The following is a 14,279-nucleotide window of genomic DNA, read 5'->3' on the forward strand; positions in this document are numbered from 1 at the left end:
TACTCGGAACTCCTTCACGGCAAAGGAGCCAAAGTTGGGCAGAGGAAACGTTTAAAGGACACACTCAAAGTCTCCCTGATAAAGTGCAACATCCCCACCGACACCTGGGAGTGCCTAGCCAAAGATCTAAGTGGAGGAAGTGCATCCGGGAGGGCGCTGAGCACCTCGAGTCTCATCGCCAAGAGCATACAGAAATCAAGCGCAGGCAGTGGAAAGAGCTTGCGGAAAATCTGACCCACCCTCCCTTACCTCAACGACTATCTGTCCCACCTGTGACAGGGACTGTGGCTCTCGTATTGGACTGTTGAGCCATCTAAGGCCTCATTTTAGGAGTGGAAGCAAGTCTTCCTTGATTCTGAGGGACTGCCTATAATGATGTCTAAAAATACATAACTATTAAAACAAGTGGAAAACTTGAAATTATATTTATAGATTTACAAAAATGTTATATTAAATATTAGCTTTATAAAATTTATTTAATGAAAAAATGCAAATGATCAAATTATCCCCTATAATCACACAATAATGTTATATTCATGTTAAATAATAGTTTTTTTTAAAGTATATGATAAACTATTTATATTTTAAAATTATACCTATAGATTTACAATAAAACTATTAGAAATTTTAAAATTATACTTTTAAATTTACAATAATGTTTAATTATATTAAATAATAGCTTTATAAAATATATTTTAAATAACACAGAAATTTACAATAATTTTTTATTTATAATAATTGATATGAAATTTTAAAAAATCATTGATTTACAATAAGTTTATACTTCCTACAAAATCTTACATACAATTTCAATAAACTACACCAGCTGTGGCTCAGTGGGTAGCACTCTCGCCTCGAGATCAGATAGTCATGGGTTCAAAGTCCAAAGACTTGAGCACAAAATCTAGGCTGACACTCCCAGTGCTCGTACTGAGGGAGAGCTTCACTGTCAGAGGGGCAGTACTGAGGGAGCGCTGCGTTATTGGAGGGCCAGTACTGAGGGAGCGCTGCGTTATTGGAGGGCCAGTACTGAGGGAGCGCTGCACTGTTGGAGGGACAGTACTGAGGGAACGCTGCACTGTCAGAGGGGCAGTATTGAGGGAGCGTCGCACTGTGGGAGCTGTCGTCTTTCGGATGAGACGTTAAACTGAGGCCCCGTCTGTCCTCTCAGGTGGACGTAAAAGCTCCCATGGCCACTATTTCGAAGAAGAGCTGCAGAATTCTCCTCAGTATTCTTGCCAATATTTATCCCTCAATAAATATTGCTAAAAAAACAGATTATCCCATTCCTTACCTCATTGTTTTCTGTAGGAGCTTTATGTGTGCAAGTTGGTTGCCCCTTTTAACCCACATGGCCTGTTTGCACTTTGTAATTTCTATGTATTTCATTGCATAGCAAGTTTCTGAGAGATGTGGTGAGGCGATAACTTTATACCAGCCCCCAAATAAGCTGGGGGTGAAGGGTGAGCTGCATGCACCATTGCCCCTCAGCTGTGGCTCAGTGGGTAGCACACTTGCTTCTGAGTCAAAAGGTTGTGGGTTCAAGTCCCACTCCAGAGACTTGAGTACAGAAACCTATGCTGACACTCCCAGTGGAGTACTAAGGGGGTGCTGTCTATCCTCTCTGGTAGATGTAAAAGATATTATGGCACTATTTTGATGAAGAGCAGGGGGAGTTCGCCCCAGTGTCCTGGCCAATATTTGTGGGAGCAAATTGGCTGCTGCATTTCCTACATTACAACAGTGACTACACTCCAAAAGGACTTCATTGGCTGTAAAGTGCTTTGAGATGTCCGGTGGTCGTGAAAGGCGCTTTGAAATGCAAGTCTTTCTTTCTGAGTTTTACATATTAAAGCATATTTTGTATCCCCCCTACTTAACTTGTTAAACAGTGTAATGAAGTTAAGAAGAGAGAATGCCATTTTAATAATGTTCTGAATTATTCTTGTGTGATCAATTCCAGGCCTCCCTGTGGTGCCATGGCGACTACAACTCCCGGCAGCCCCCGCGCGGGGTTTGGGAGAACTACAGCCCCCGGCATGCTCCACGCGAAACCCCCGGAGTGCGCACGCGCGGAATGTATCTTTCCAGAGAAGGTCGGAAGTGAAGGTGCTGGGAGTTTAAAGTCATATTGTGCTGTGTGCACTGCGTTGTATCGGGAGGGCCACTATGGCGAGACTTCATGTAAGTCCCCAAAACTTCAAATGCAACTTTAGATATATATAAAAAATTGTACTGATGCGTTAATGTGGGTTGCAGATGTGAAACATTGCTGTATGTCTGCAGTTGTTGCTAGGGGAAGGGTCCTGTCAGCTCAACTCCCCCAACCAGTCCACGTGGCACAGCCTTGTACTGCAGAAAGCCAAGCTCCCTCTTCCCCTCCCCTGGACACAGGGACTGTGGTCTCTGATACACAACCTCCTTTCCCTCCCCCCCCCCCCCAATCCCCTGGGCACAGGGATTGTAGTCTCTGATACACAGCTCCCCCCCCTCCCCTCCCCTGGGCACAGTGACTGTGGTCTCTGATACACAACCTCCTTCCCCTCACCCCCATGGCACAGTGACTGTGGTCTCTGCTACACAACCCCCCCCCCCCCCATCGGACACAGGGACTGTGGTCTCTGGTACCCCCTCTCCCCTCCCCTGTAAAGAAGGGGCTAGCCCAGTTCCTGTTGCCCTCTCCCCCCTTGTTCTCGCTCTCTCCACCCTCATGCTCCCTCCCCAATATTCTGCCCAGATGATGGCACTGCACGGAATGGTACTGCGGTGGTTGTGGTGCCGGGCTCTTAAACCCAGAGAGCTCGTCAATTTAAATCCTACCATGAGACATGTAATTCAGCGGCCTGGAATTTGCGGCAGAAAGTAACAGCGTTCGTCGTTATTACCCCTTTGAAACTGACCGCAATTTCAGAATTTAGCGCATGTGCACCCTAACACGGAAATCCTGACGTTGTGGTCAGTGATTCGCTGCTCCAACACTGGCTGTGCCCCCCCCCCCCATAACCGCCAATCCGTAATGAGTCAAACTGATGGAAACGTGGGCTTTTCCGCGCTAATATATGTTAGACCTTGTTGGATTGGGTGTAACCGGGGTTTTGACAGCGTAAGGACTGCACAGCAAATGTTCTGGCCCTGAAAAACTCATTAACATTTTGTGGAGTGTCAAATTTCTCCATTTTAATAAAACAATTACAATTTTTAAGAAACTTTAAAAAAATTATTTGTTTTGAAGTTTGTTCATTATTTCAGGCTCTATCTGATCCCCATGTGAGAGCCCCAATCTTTATTTTGCCCCCTAACATTTTTTTTTAAAAGTCAGAATAAAAGCAGGTTCTCATTTTCTGGTTCCCTGTGATTGGCTGCTTAGACAGCTTGTTGATGTTACTGTAGCTCGCGTTAGGGATTCCCCATTATACTGCAAGGCAACAAAAACAAACTTCTGGCCACCGCGATGGCGAGATTCTTGCAGGCAGCTTCCTCGGGACCAGCGGCGATCGCCTTTGCTTCACCGCAAATTCCGGGGCCAATTCTGATCATTTTGTGGGAGCACCAGAGAAAAGCAAAATGAACATCAAAGCTACCGGATTGTATTAAAAACCCAACTGGGATCCCAGTTCTGGCCTGTCTGTGACTCCAGTCCCACTCCAACATGTTTAACACCCAACTGCCTAGCCAGCTCCCCAGTCTGTAGCAGACCGTTAGCAGCGGTTCAAGGAGACGGCTCACCACCATCTTTTCACTTGATTGTTGTGATTAGTCAACAATTCCATTATCGTATCGTGTGACGACTGGCGTGTACTGTTGGAGGTGCTGTCCTTCAGATAAGATGTAAAATGGATGCCTATTCAGGGAGGATAGAGCTATTCGACAAAGAGTAGGAAACTGTCCAGACATTATTTCTATCCTATGCCAGTGTCAGCCGTGGTTCAGTGGGCAGCACATTCGCCTCTTGAGTCAGAAGGTTGTGGGTTCAAGTCCCACTCCGAGGACTTGAGCACAAAAATCTAGGCTGACACTCCCAGTGCAGTGCTGAAGGAACGCTGCACTGTCGGAGGTGCCGTCTTTCGGATGAGACGATAAACCGAGGCACCGTCTGCTCTCTCGGGTGGATGTAAAAGATGCCACTGCACTATTTCGAAGAAGAGCAGGTGAGTTCTCCCCGGTGACCTGGCCAATATTTATCCCTCAATCAACATCGCTAAAAATAGGTTGTCTGGTCATTATCACATTGCTGTTTGTGGGAGCTTGCTGTGCACAAGTTGGCTACCGCGTTTCCCACATTACAACAGTGAATACACTTCAAAAGCACTTCATTGGCTGTAAAACGCTTTGGGATGTCCGAGGGTCGCGAAAAGCGCTATATAAATCCAAGCCTTTCTTTCATGACAACTAGGAATGGGCAATAAACACATTTTTAAAATGGTATCACTGCTGTACAAATGCCTGATATTTTCACTCGCGTTGATGTTTATGGTTTGGATTCTTGATTTAATTTTTCTCTCTCGTTCTGTTTCCACAGCACTCGGAAGGAAGCAACAGTGATGCGCATGTGAAGGTCACCAATCAGAAGACACCCGGCTTCCTGGAGCGTCTCGGGGAGACTGTGGGGGGGATGTTGACCGGGCTGGTTGCTTTCCTTCTCTCCTTCTATCTCCTCTTCACCAATGAGGTAGGTGGCAGGGACGGGTTGCACGCTGGTCTCTGGGTAGGAGGTGTTAACCAGTTTGCTTTGTGTCACATTGGTGTCGGCCGTGGCTCAGTGGGTTGTCTCTGTCTCTGTCTCTGTCTCTCTCTGTCAGGAGGTTGTGGGTTCAAGTCCCACTCCAGGAACTTGGCAGATGAAATTCAATGCAGAGAAGTGTGAGGTGATACATTTTGGTAGGAAGAATGAAGAGACCGTGTGTACTAAATGATGCAATTTTAAAGAGGGTGCAAGAACAGAGAGACCCGGGAATGTTTGTGTCCAAATCTTTGAAGGTGGCAGGGCAGATTAACAAAAGCACACAGGATCCTGAGCTTTATGAATAGAGGCACAGAGCACAAAAACCAAGACGTTATGCTGAACATTTATAAAACACTAGTTCAGCCCCAGCTGGAGTGTTGTGTCCAATTCTGGGCACCACACTTTAGGAAGGACGTGAAGGCTTTGGAGAGAGTACAGAAGAGATTTACTAGAATGCTTTCAGGGCTGAGGGATTACAGTTATGTGGAGAGACTGGAGAAGCTGGGGTTGTTCTCCATAGAGCAGAGAAGGTTGAGAGGAGATTTGATAGAGGTGTTCAAAATCATGAAGGGGTTTTGATAGAGTAAATAAGGAGAAACTGTTCCCATTGTCGGAAGGGTCGACAACCAGAGGGCACGGATTTAAGGTGATTGGCAGAAGAACCAAAGGCGACATGAGGAAATACTTCTTTAAGCAGCGAGTGGCTAGGATCTGGAATGCACTGTCTGAGAGGGTGGTGGTGGTAGATTCGATTGTGGCTTTCAAAAGGGAATTGGATAAATACTTGGAGAAAACATTGCAGGGATATGAGGAAAGAGCGGGGGAGTGGGACTAACCGCATTGCTCTTTGAAAGAGCCGGCACAGACTCAACGGGCCGAATAGCCTCCTTCTGTGCTATACTATTCTATGATTCTTGAGCCCCTAATCCAGGCCAACACTCCAGAGCAGTATGAGGGAGTGCTGCACTGTCGGAGGGGCAGTACTAAAGGAGTGCTGCACTGTCGGAGGAGCAGTACTGAGGGAGTGCTGCACTGTCGGAGGGGCAGTACTGAGGGAGTGCTGCACTGTCGGAGGGGCAGTACTAAAGGAGTGCTGCACTGTCGGAGAGGCAGTACTAAAGGAGTGCTGCACTGTCGGAGGGGCAGTACTAAAGGAGTGCTGCACTGTCGGAGGGGCAGTACTAAAGGAGTGCTGCACTGTCGGAGGGGCAGTACTAAAGGAGTGCTGCACCTTCGGAGGGGCAGTACTAAAGGAGTGCTGCACTGTTGAATGGGCAGTACTGAGGGAGCGTTGCACTGTCGGAGGGGCCATCTTTCTAATGAGACGATAAACCGAGGCCCCGTCTGCCCCCTCAGGTGGATGTAAAATATCCCAGGGTACTATTTTAGAGAAGAGCGGGAGAGTTCTCCCCGGTGTCCTGCGGCCAATATTTATTCCTCAATCAGCAATGGCCCTGAAATTCCGGTAACACTATTCCCGCAGGGAAACGATCTTAAAAAAAGCAAAAAGATATGCACTTACCTGCTGCTGCTGCTGCGACCGTTCGAACTTCCGAGCCTGAGGCCCAGAGGTGACTGCGCGTGCAGCTCGTGCACGTGGGGACGTGCGCAGGCCGTGATCTAGTAACAGCAGCCAATCAGGTACAGTGTAGTTTCTCATTCATAGCAATAGGAGTTCCAAGTACGGAACTTCTATTGCTATGAATGAGAACCCCCCCACCCCCAAACACTTAAAAACCAAAAATAAAGTACACAATTAAAATGCATTTAAATTAAAGTTGTTATAAAAAAAAAAAAAATTTCTGACTTTAAAAGAAAACAATTTTATTAACATTTAAAATAAACTTACCTTAGTGGGGAGGGTTTTTAAAGTGCTTTTATAACTTTATTTTTTATTTGTATATGTATTTTTAACCACGCGCCGGTAAAAGAAGGCTCTACGCTTGCTTTTTCAGGCGCAGGATTTTAAAGGACATTTGCAAGGCAAGATATTCGTAAGTATCGGAAGTCTTATCCTGCAAGTGTCCTCGCTCCCGAAATGCGGCCATCTGTCAAGACCAAAAACTTGACAGATTGGAAATGTTGGTTTTCAGCATATGCACATTGCACGCTGGAAACCAGCTTTTCTGATGCTTTCCCAGGTCCATAGGAACCTCTTATGGACCCGGGAAATCGGAATTTCAGGTCCATTATCTGGTCATTATGACACTGCTGTTTTGGGGAGCTTACTGGGCGAAGTTGGTTGCTGCGTTTCCTACATTACAACAGTGACTACACTCCAAAAGTAACGCGCTTTGAGACATCCTGAGGTCGTGAAAGGGGCTTTCTTTTACGCTAGCTGACCATTCTGGCTTCCTGCTCGGGGGGTTTTGGCCCATTTATTGAACCTCGTCCATGCCTTTGTTACCTTCAGACTTGACTATTCCCACGCTCTACTGGCTGGCCTCCCACCTTCCACCCTTTGTAAACTTGAGCTCATCCAAAACTCAGCCACCCGTGTCCTAACTCGCACCAAGTCCCACTCACCCATCACCCCCTGTGCTCGCTGACCTACATTGGCTCCCGGTCTGGCAATGCTTCGATTTCAGAATTCTCATCCTTGTTTTCAAATCCCTCCATGGCCTCGCCCCTCCCTATCTCTGTAACCTTCTCCAGCTCCACAACCCCCCGAGCTGACTGTGCTCCTCTAATTCTGCCCTCCTGAGAATCCCTGATTATAATCGCTCAACCATTGGTTGCCGTGTCTTCAGCTGACTAGGCCCCAAGCTCTGGAACTCCCTCCCTAACCCTCTATGCCTCTCTACCTACCTCTCCTCCTTTAAGACTCTCCTTAAAACGTACCTCTTTGACCAAGCTTTTTGGTCACCTGCGCTGATATCTCCTTAGGTGGCTCAGTGTCACATTTTGTTTGATAACGCTCCTTTTGAAACGCCTTGTGACATTTTATTACATTTAAAGGCGCTGTATAAATGCAAGTTTTTGCTATTGTTGACTTCAGCTGTTGTGTCCAGCACTGAGTGAGTTTCACCTTGTTCTTGCTTAGCCTGCATGCATCTCCCCAAAAGCGATGGGATCTAACACTCCTTTTTGTGCAGGGGAGGTGTGTCAGAACACAGAAGTCCCTGGATGAGGGCCTTTCCCTTGTTGTGTCCTTGAAAGACATCTTCACTCCGCTACCTCAAAATGACTGGAAACTGGTGCATCTGACAGGACCACTTATGACCACGCAGGTGAGTGGCGAGTATTCTGTTTTGTAAATAGTTCCCTCTGGTGAAGAGTTCACATCCCAAGGGGACAAGTTAAAGCTGAGGCTGTCCAGAGTAAGAAGGACCATTGAGGGATATGGGGAGAAGGTGGGTAGGTAGGGTTGAGGGATATGGGGAAAAGGTGGGTAAATGGTGTTGGGGGATATGGGGAGAAGGTGGGTGAGGTTAAGGGATATGGAGAGAAGGTGGGTGGGTGGGGTTGAGGGGTATAGGGAGAAGGTGGAGTTCGGGGATATGGGGAGAGGGTAGGGTTCAGATCTGTCGCAGGGATGAGCTCTTTGGTCCTAATGGCCGCCCATGTGTAACGAGTAGAACACGTGACCCGTTGATTATCATGTGTAAATTTGAGCTTCCTGCCCTCTCGCGAATGGTCCATTTTCTCTGGCATCTTCTGCCGTTACTGCCTCATCCCATTGATGCTGCATTTATTAGCGCAAGGCATCAAGTGCTGGGGGCTGATGGTTACAATCTAGATCCAGGTCTCCTCTTCGGGGGTGGGTGGGGGGCATGTTAGTTCCTGCATAACTGACATCAGCTACAAGTCCGGCAATGCCTCGACTTTAAAATTCTCATCCTTGTGTTCAAATCACCCCATGGACTCGCCCCTCCCTATCCCTGTAACCTCCAGCCCTACAACCCCCCCGAGATATCTGCGCTCCTCCAATTCTGGCCTCTTGAGCAGCCCTGATTTTCTTCACTCCACCATTGGTGGCCGTGCCTTCAGCTGCCTGGGTGCTAAGCTCTGGAACTCCCTCCCTAAACCTCTCTACCTCTCTCTCCTCCTTTAAGACGCTTCTTAAAACCTAGCTGTTTGACCCAGATTTTGGTTACCTGCGCTAATTTCTCCGTATGTTGCTCAGTATTAAATCCTGTTTGTTTACACTCCTGTGATGCACCTTGGGACATTTTCACTCCGTTAACGGCGCTATATAAATACAATTTTCTGTTGTTGCATTGGATAGTGTAATGTATGTATTGTGAGTGGCTTAGCCAGTCACGTGATGTTTACAAGATTTAATAAAACCCCAGCCAGTTGGGTTCAGGGGAACCCACGATGAGGTACGCAGTTATGAGCCTAGTGGATGAACTGGTAATGTGTAGTGTGATTGTTAAACCGTTGCCAATAAACCAACTAGTTCTGAATAGCGATGTGTTGCTATGAATTCTGAAGCAAACACATTGCAGATAGTTTGTTGTTTAGTTTGTAGATGGTGCCGTATTGTGGGGTTCAGTGATCCTCAGGATCCAGCGAGGGGCACTTGGGAGGTGCCTTGTTCACGTCTGTTGTGTTTTCCTTTCTCTCAGCCGCTTTACGACCCAAACTATGGGGTCTCCCTCCACGTGGTGAAGCTGCAGCGCCGTGTGGAAATGTACCAGTGGGTGGAATTCGAGGAATCGAGGTCAGTGATGGGGGGGCGGCAGGAATTCAAGCAGTGAGGCATTCTGTCAGCTGTGGCTCAGTGGGTAGCACTCTCGCCTCTGAGTCTGAAGGTTGTGGGTTCAAGTCCCACTCCAGGAACTTGAGCACATAAATCTAGGCTGACACTCCAGTGCAGTGCTGAGGGAGTGCTGCATTGTTGGAGGGGCAGTACTGAGGGAGTGCTGCACTGTCGGAGGGGCAGTACTGAGGGAGTGCTGCACTGTCGGAGGGGCAGTACTGAGGGAGTGCTGCACTGTCGGAGGGGCAGTACTGAGGGAGTGCTGCACTGTCGGAGGGGCAGTACTGAGGGAATGCTGCACTGTCAGAGGTGCCATCTTTTGGACAAGACGTTAAACCGAGGCCCCGTCTGCCCTCTCAGGTGGACATAAAAGATCCCATGGCACTATTTTGAAGAAGAGCAGGGGAGCTCTTCCCAGTGTCCTGGAGCCAATATTTATCCTTCAATCAATATCTAAAACAGAACGTGGAAAGTATCTGGTCATTATCACATTGCTGTTTGTGGGAGCTTGCTGTGCGCAAATTGGCTGCCGGGTTTCCCACATTACAACAGTGACGACACTCCGAAAGTACTTCATCGGCTGTAAAGCGCTTTGAGACGTCCGGTGTGGTCATGAAAGGCGCTTTCGAAATGCAAGTATTTCTTTCTTTCATGATGCAATGAGTAAAATTCTTGCATTGATTATAGCGTCGTTCACTTCCTCTGGTCGTCCCGAAGCGCTTTGCAGCCAATGAAGTACTTTTTGAAGTGTAGTCACTGTTGGAATGTGGGAAACACGGCAGCCAATTTATGCACAGCAAGCTCCCACATACAGCAATGTGACATAGAAACATATAAACATAGAAAATAGGTGCAGGAGTAGGCCATTCAGCCCTTCTAGCCTGCACCGCCATTCAATGAGTTCATGGCTGAACATGCAACTTCAGTATCCCCTTCCTGTTTTCTCGCCATACCCCTTGATCCCCGGAGTAGTAAGGACTTCATCTAACTCCCTTTTGAATATATTTAGTGAATTGGCCTCAACTACTTTCTGTGGTAGAGAATTCCACAGGTTCACCACTCTCAAACATGAAATTAGGGGTGCGTGCAATAAAGGTGCAGCAGTTATAATGGGTGACTTTAATATGCACACAGATTGGGTTAACCAAACTGGAAGCAATACGGTGGGGGAGGATTTCCTGGAGTGCATAAGGGATGGTTTTTTAGACCAATATGTCGAGGAACCAACTAGGGGGGAGGCCATCTTAGACTGGGTGTTGTGTAATGAGAGAGGATTAATTAGCAATCTCGTTGTGCGAGACCCCTTGGGGAAGAGTGACCATAATATGGCATTAGGATGGAGAATGAAACAGTTAATTCAGAGACCATGGTCCAGAACTTAAAAGAAGGGTAACTTTGAAGGTATGAGGCGTGAATTGGCTAGGATAGATTGGCGAATGATACTGAAGGGGTTGACTGTGGATGGGCAATGGAAGACATTTAGAGACCGCATGGATGAACTACAACAATTGTACATTCCTGTCTGGCGTAAAAATAAAAAAGGGAAGGTGGCTCAACCGTGGCTATCAAGGGAAATCAGGGATAGTATTAAAGCCAAGGAAGTGGCATACAAATTGGCCAGAAATAGCAGCGAACCCGGGGACTGGGAGAAATTTAGAACTCAGCAGAGGAGGACAAAGGGTTTGATTAGGGCAGGGAAAATGGAGTACGAGAAGAAGCTTGCAGGGAACATTAAGACGGATTGCAAAAGTTTCTATAGATATGTAAAGAGAAAAAGGTTAGTAAAGACAAACGTAGATCCCCTGCAGTCAGAATCAGGGGAAGTCATAACGGGGAACAAAGAAATGGCGGACCAATTGAACAAGTACTTTGGTTCGGTATTCACTGAGGAGGACACAAACAACCTTCCGGATATAAAAGGGGTCGGAGGGTCTAGTAAGGAGGAGGAACTGAGGGAAATCCTTATTAGTCGGGAAATTGTGTTGGGGAAATTGATGGGATTGAAGGCCGATAAATCCCCAGGGCCTGATGGACTGCATCCCAGAGTACTTAAGGAGGTGGCCTTGGAAATAGTGGATGCATTGACTGTCATTTTCCAACATTCCATTGACTCTGGATCAGTTCCTATTGAGTGGAGGGTAGCCAATGTAACCCCACTTTTTAAAAAAGGAGGGAAGAGAGATAACAGGGAATTATAGACCGGTCAGCCTGACATCGGTAGTGGGTAAAATGATGGAATCAATTATTAATGATGTCATAGCAGTGCATTTGGAAAGAGGTGATATGATAGGTCCAAGTCAGCATGGATTTGTGAAAGGGAAATCATGCTTGACAAATCTTCTGGAATTTTTTGAGGATGTTTCCAGTAAAGTGGACAAGGGAGAACCAGTTGATGTGGTATATTTGGACTTTCAGAAGGCTTTCGACAAGGTCCCACACAAGAGATTAATGTGCAAAGTTAAAGCACATGGGATTGGGGGTAGTGTGCTGACGTGGATTGAGAACTGGTTGTCAGACAGGAAGCAAAGAGTAGGAGTAAATGGGGACTTTTCAGAATGGCAGGCAGTGACTAGTGGGGTACCGCAAGGTTCTGTGCTGGGGCCCCAGCTGTTTACATTGTACATTAATGATTTAGACGAGGGGATTAAATGTAGTATCTCCAAATTTGCGGATGACACTAAGTTAGGTGGCAGTGTGAGCTGCGAGGAGGATGCTATGAGGCTGCAGAGTGACCTGGATAGGTTAGGTGAGTGGGCAAATGCATGGCAGATGAAGTATAATGTGGATAAATGTGAGGTTATCCACTTTGGTGGTAAAAACAGAGAGACAGACTATTATCTGAATGGTGACAGATTAGGAAAAGGGGAGTGCAACGAGACCTGGGTGTCATGGTACATCAGTCATTGAAGGTTGGCATGCAGGTACAGCAGGCGGTTAAGAAAGCAAATGGCATGTTGGCCTTCATAGCGAGGGGATTTGAGTACAGGGGCAGGGAGGTGTTGCTACAGTTGTACAGGGCCTTGGTGAGGCCACACCTGGAGTATTGTGTACAGTTTTGGTCTCCTAACCTGAGGAAGGACATTCTTGCTATTGAGGGAGTGCAGCGAACGTTCACCAGACTGATTCCCGGGATGACGGGACTGACCTATCAAGAAAGACTGGATCAACTGGGCTTGTATTCACTGGAGTTCAGAAGAATGAGAGGGGACCTCATAGAAACGTTTAAAATTCTGACGGGGTTAGACAGGTTAGATGCAGGAAGAATGTTCCCAATGTTGGGGAAGTCCAGAACCAGGGGACACAGTCTAAGGATAAGGGGTAAGCCATTTTGGACCGAGATGAGGAGGAATTTCTTCACCCAGAGAGTGGTGAACCTGTGGAATTCTCTTCCACAGAAAGTTGTTGAGGCCAATTCACTAAATATATTCGAAAAGGAGTTAGATGGAGTCCTTACTACTCGGGGGATCAAGGGGTATGGTGAGAAAGCAGGAATGGGGTACTGAAGTTGCATGTTCAGCCATGAACTCATTGAATGGCGGTGCAGGCTAGAAGGGCTGAATGGCCTGCTCCTGCACCTATTTTCTATGTTTCTATGTTTCTATGTTTCTCTGGGTGAAGAAGTTTCTCCTCATCTCGGTCTTAAATGGCTTATCCCTTATCCTTAGACTGTGACCCCTGGTTCTGGACTTCCCCAACATTGGGAATATTCTTCCTGCATCTAACCTGTCTAAACCCGTCAGAATTTTAAACGTTTCTATGAGGTCCCCTCTCATTCTTCTGAACTCGAGTGAATACAAGCCCAGTTGATCCAGTCTTTCTTGATAGGTCAGTCCCACCATCCCGGGAATCAGTCTGGTGAATCTTCGCTGCACTCCCTCAATAGCAAGAATGTCCTTCCTCAAGTTAGGAGACCAAAACTGTACACAATACTCCAGGTGTGGCCTCACCAAGGCCCTGTACAACTGTAGCAACACCTCCCTGCCCCTGTACTCAAATTCCCTCGCTATGAAGGCCAAAATGCCATTTGCTTTCTTAACCGCCTGCTGTACCTGCATGCCAGCCTTCAATGACTGATGTACCATGACACCCAGGTCTCGTTGCACCTCCCCTTTTCCTAATCTGTCACCATTCAGATAATAGTCTGTCTCTCTGTTTTTACCACCAAAGTGGATAACCTCACATTTATCCACATTATACTTCATCTGCCATGCATTTGCCCACTCACCTAACCTATCCAAGTCACTCTGCAGCCTCATAGCATCCTCCTCGCAGCTCACACTGCCACCCAACTTAGTGTCATCCGCAAATTTGGAGATACTACATTTAATCCCCTCGTCTAAATCATTAATGTACAATGTAAACAGCTGGGGCCCCAGCACAGAACCTTGCGGTACCCCACTAGTCACTGCCTGCCATTCTGAAAAGTCCCCATTTACTCCTACTCTTTGCTTCCTGTCTGACAACCAGTTCTCAATCCACGTCAGCACACTACCCCAAATCCCATGTGCTTTAACTTTGCACATTAATCTCTTGTGTGGGACCTTGTCGAAAGCCTTCTGAAAGTCCAAATATACCACATCAACTGGTTCTCCCTTGTCCACTTTACTGGAAACATCCTCAAAAAATTCCAGAAGATTTGTCAAGCATGATTTCCCTTTCACAAATCCATGCTGACTTGGACCTATCATGTCACCATTTTCCAAATGCACTGCTATGACATCCTTGAGGTCAGGCTGACCGGTCTATAATTCCCTGTTTTCTCTCTCCCTCCTTTTTTAAAAAGTGGGGTTACATTGGCTACCCTCCACTCGATAGGAACTGATCCAGAGTCAATGGAATGTTGGAAAATGA

At 46.9% G+C, this 14,279-nt stretch overlaps 1 protein-coding gene across 1 annotated transcript in view; it reads left to right on the forward strand.

Annotated features, from left to right (window-relative positions):
* Window positions 1-2,063: 2,063 nt before the first annotated feature.
* Window positions 2,064-14,279, forward strand: part of LOC139276938 (transmembrane protein 43) — a 33,596-nt gene continuing 21,380 nt past the window's right edge. The window contains exons 1-4 of the mRNA XM_070894934.1: window positions 2,064-2,184; window positions 4,520-4,669; window positions 7,819-7,953; window positions 9,295-9,389. Coding sequence (XP_070751035.1) covers window positions 2,170-2,184; window positions 4,520-4,669; window positions 7,819-7,953; window positions 9,295-9,389 — 395 coding nt within the window. The 5' untranslated portion in view covers window positions 2,064-2,169. The remainder of the gene's footprint in view (window positions 2,185-4,519; window positions 4,670-7,818; window positions 7,954-9,294; window positions 9,390-14,279) is intronic.

This window comes from Pristiophorus japonicus, chromosome 12 (genome assembly GCF_044704955.1).
Source record: "Pristiophorus japonicus isolate sPriJap1 chromosome 12, sPriJap1.hap1, whole genome shotgun sequence".
NCBI classification, from domain to species: domain Eukaryota; kingdom Metazoa; phylum Chordata; class Chondrichthyes; family Pristiophoridae; genus Pristiophorus; species Pristiophorus japonicus.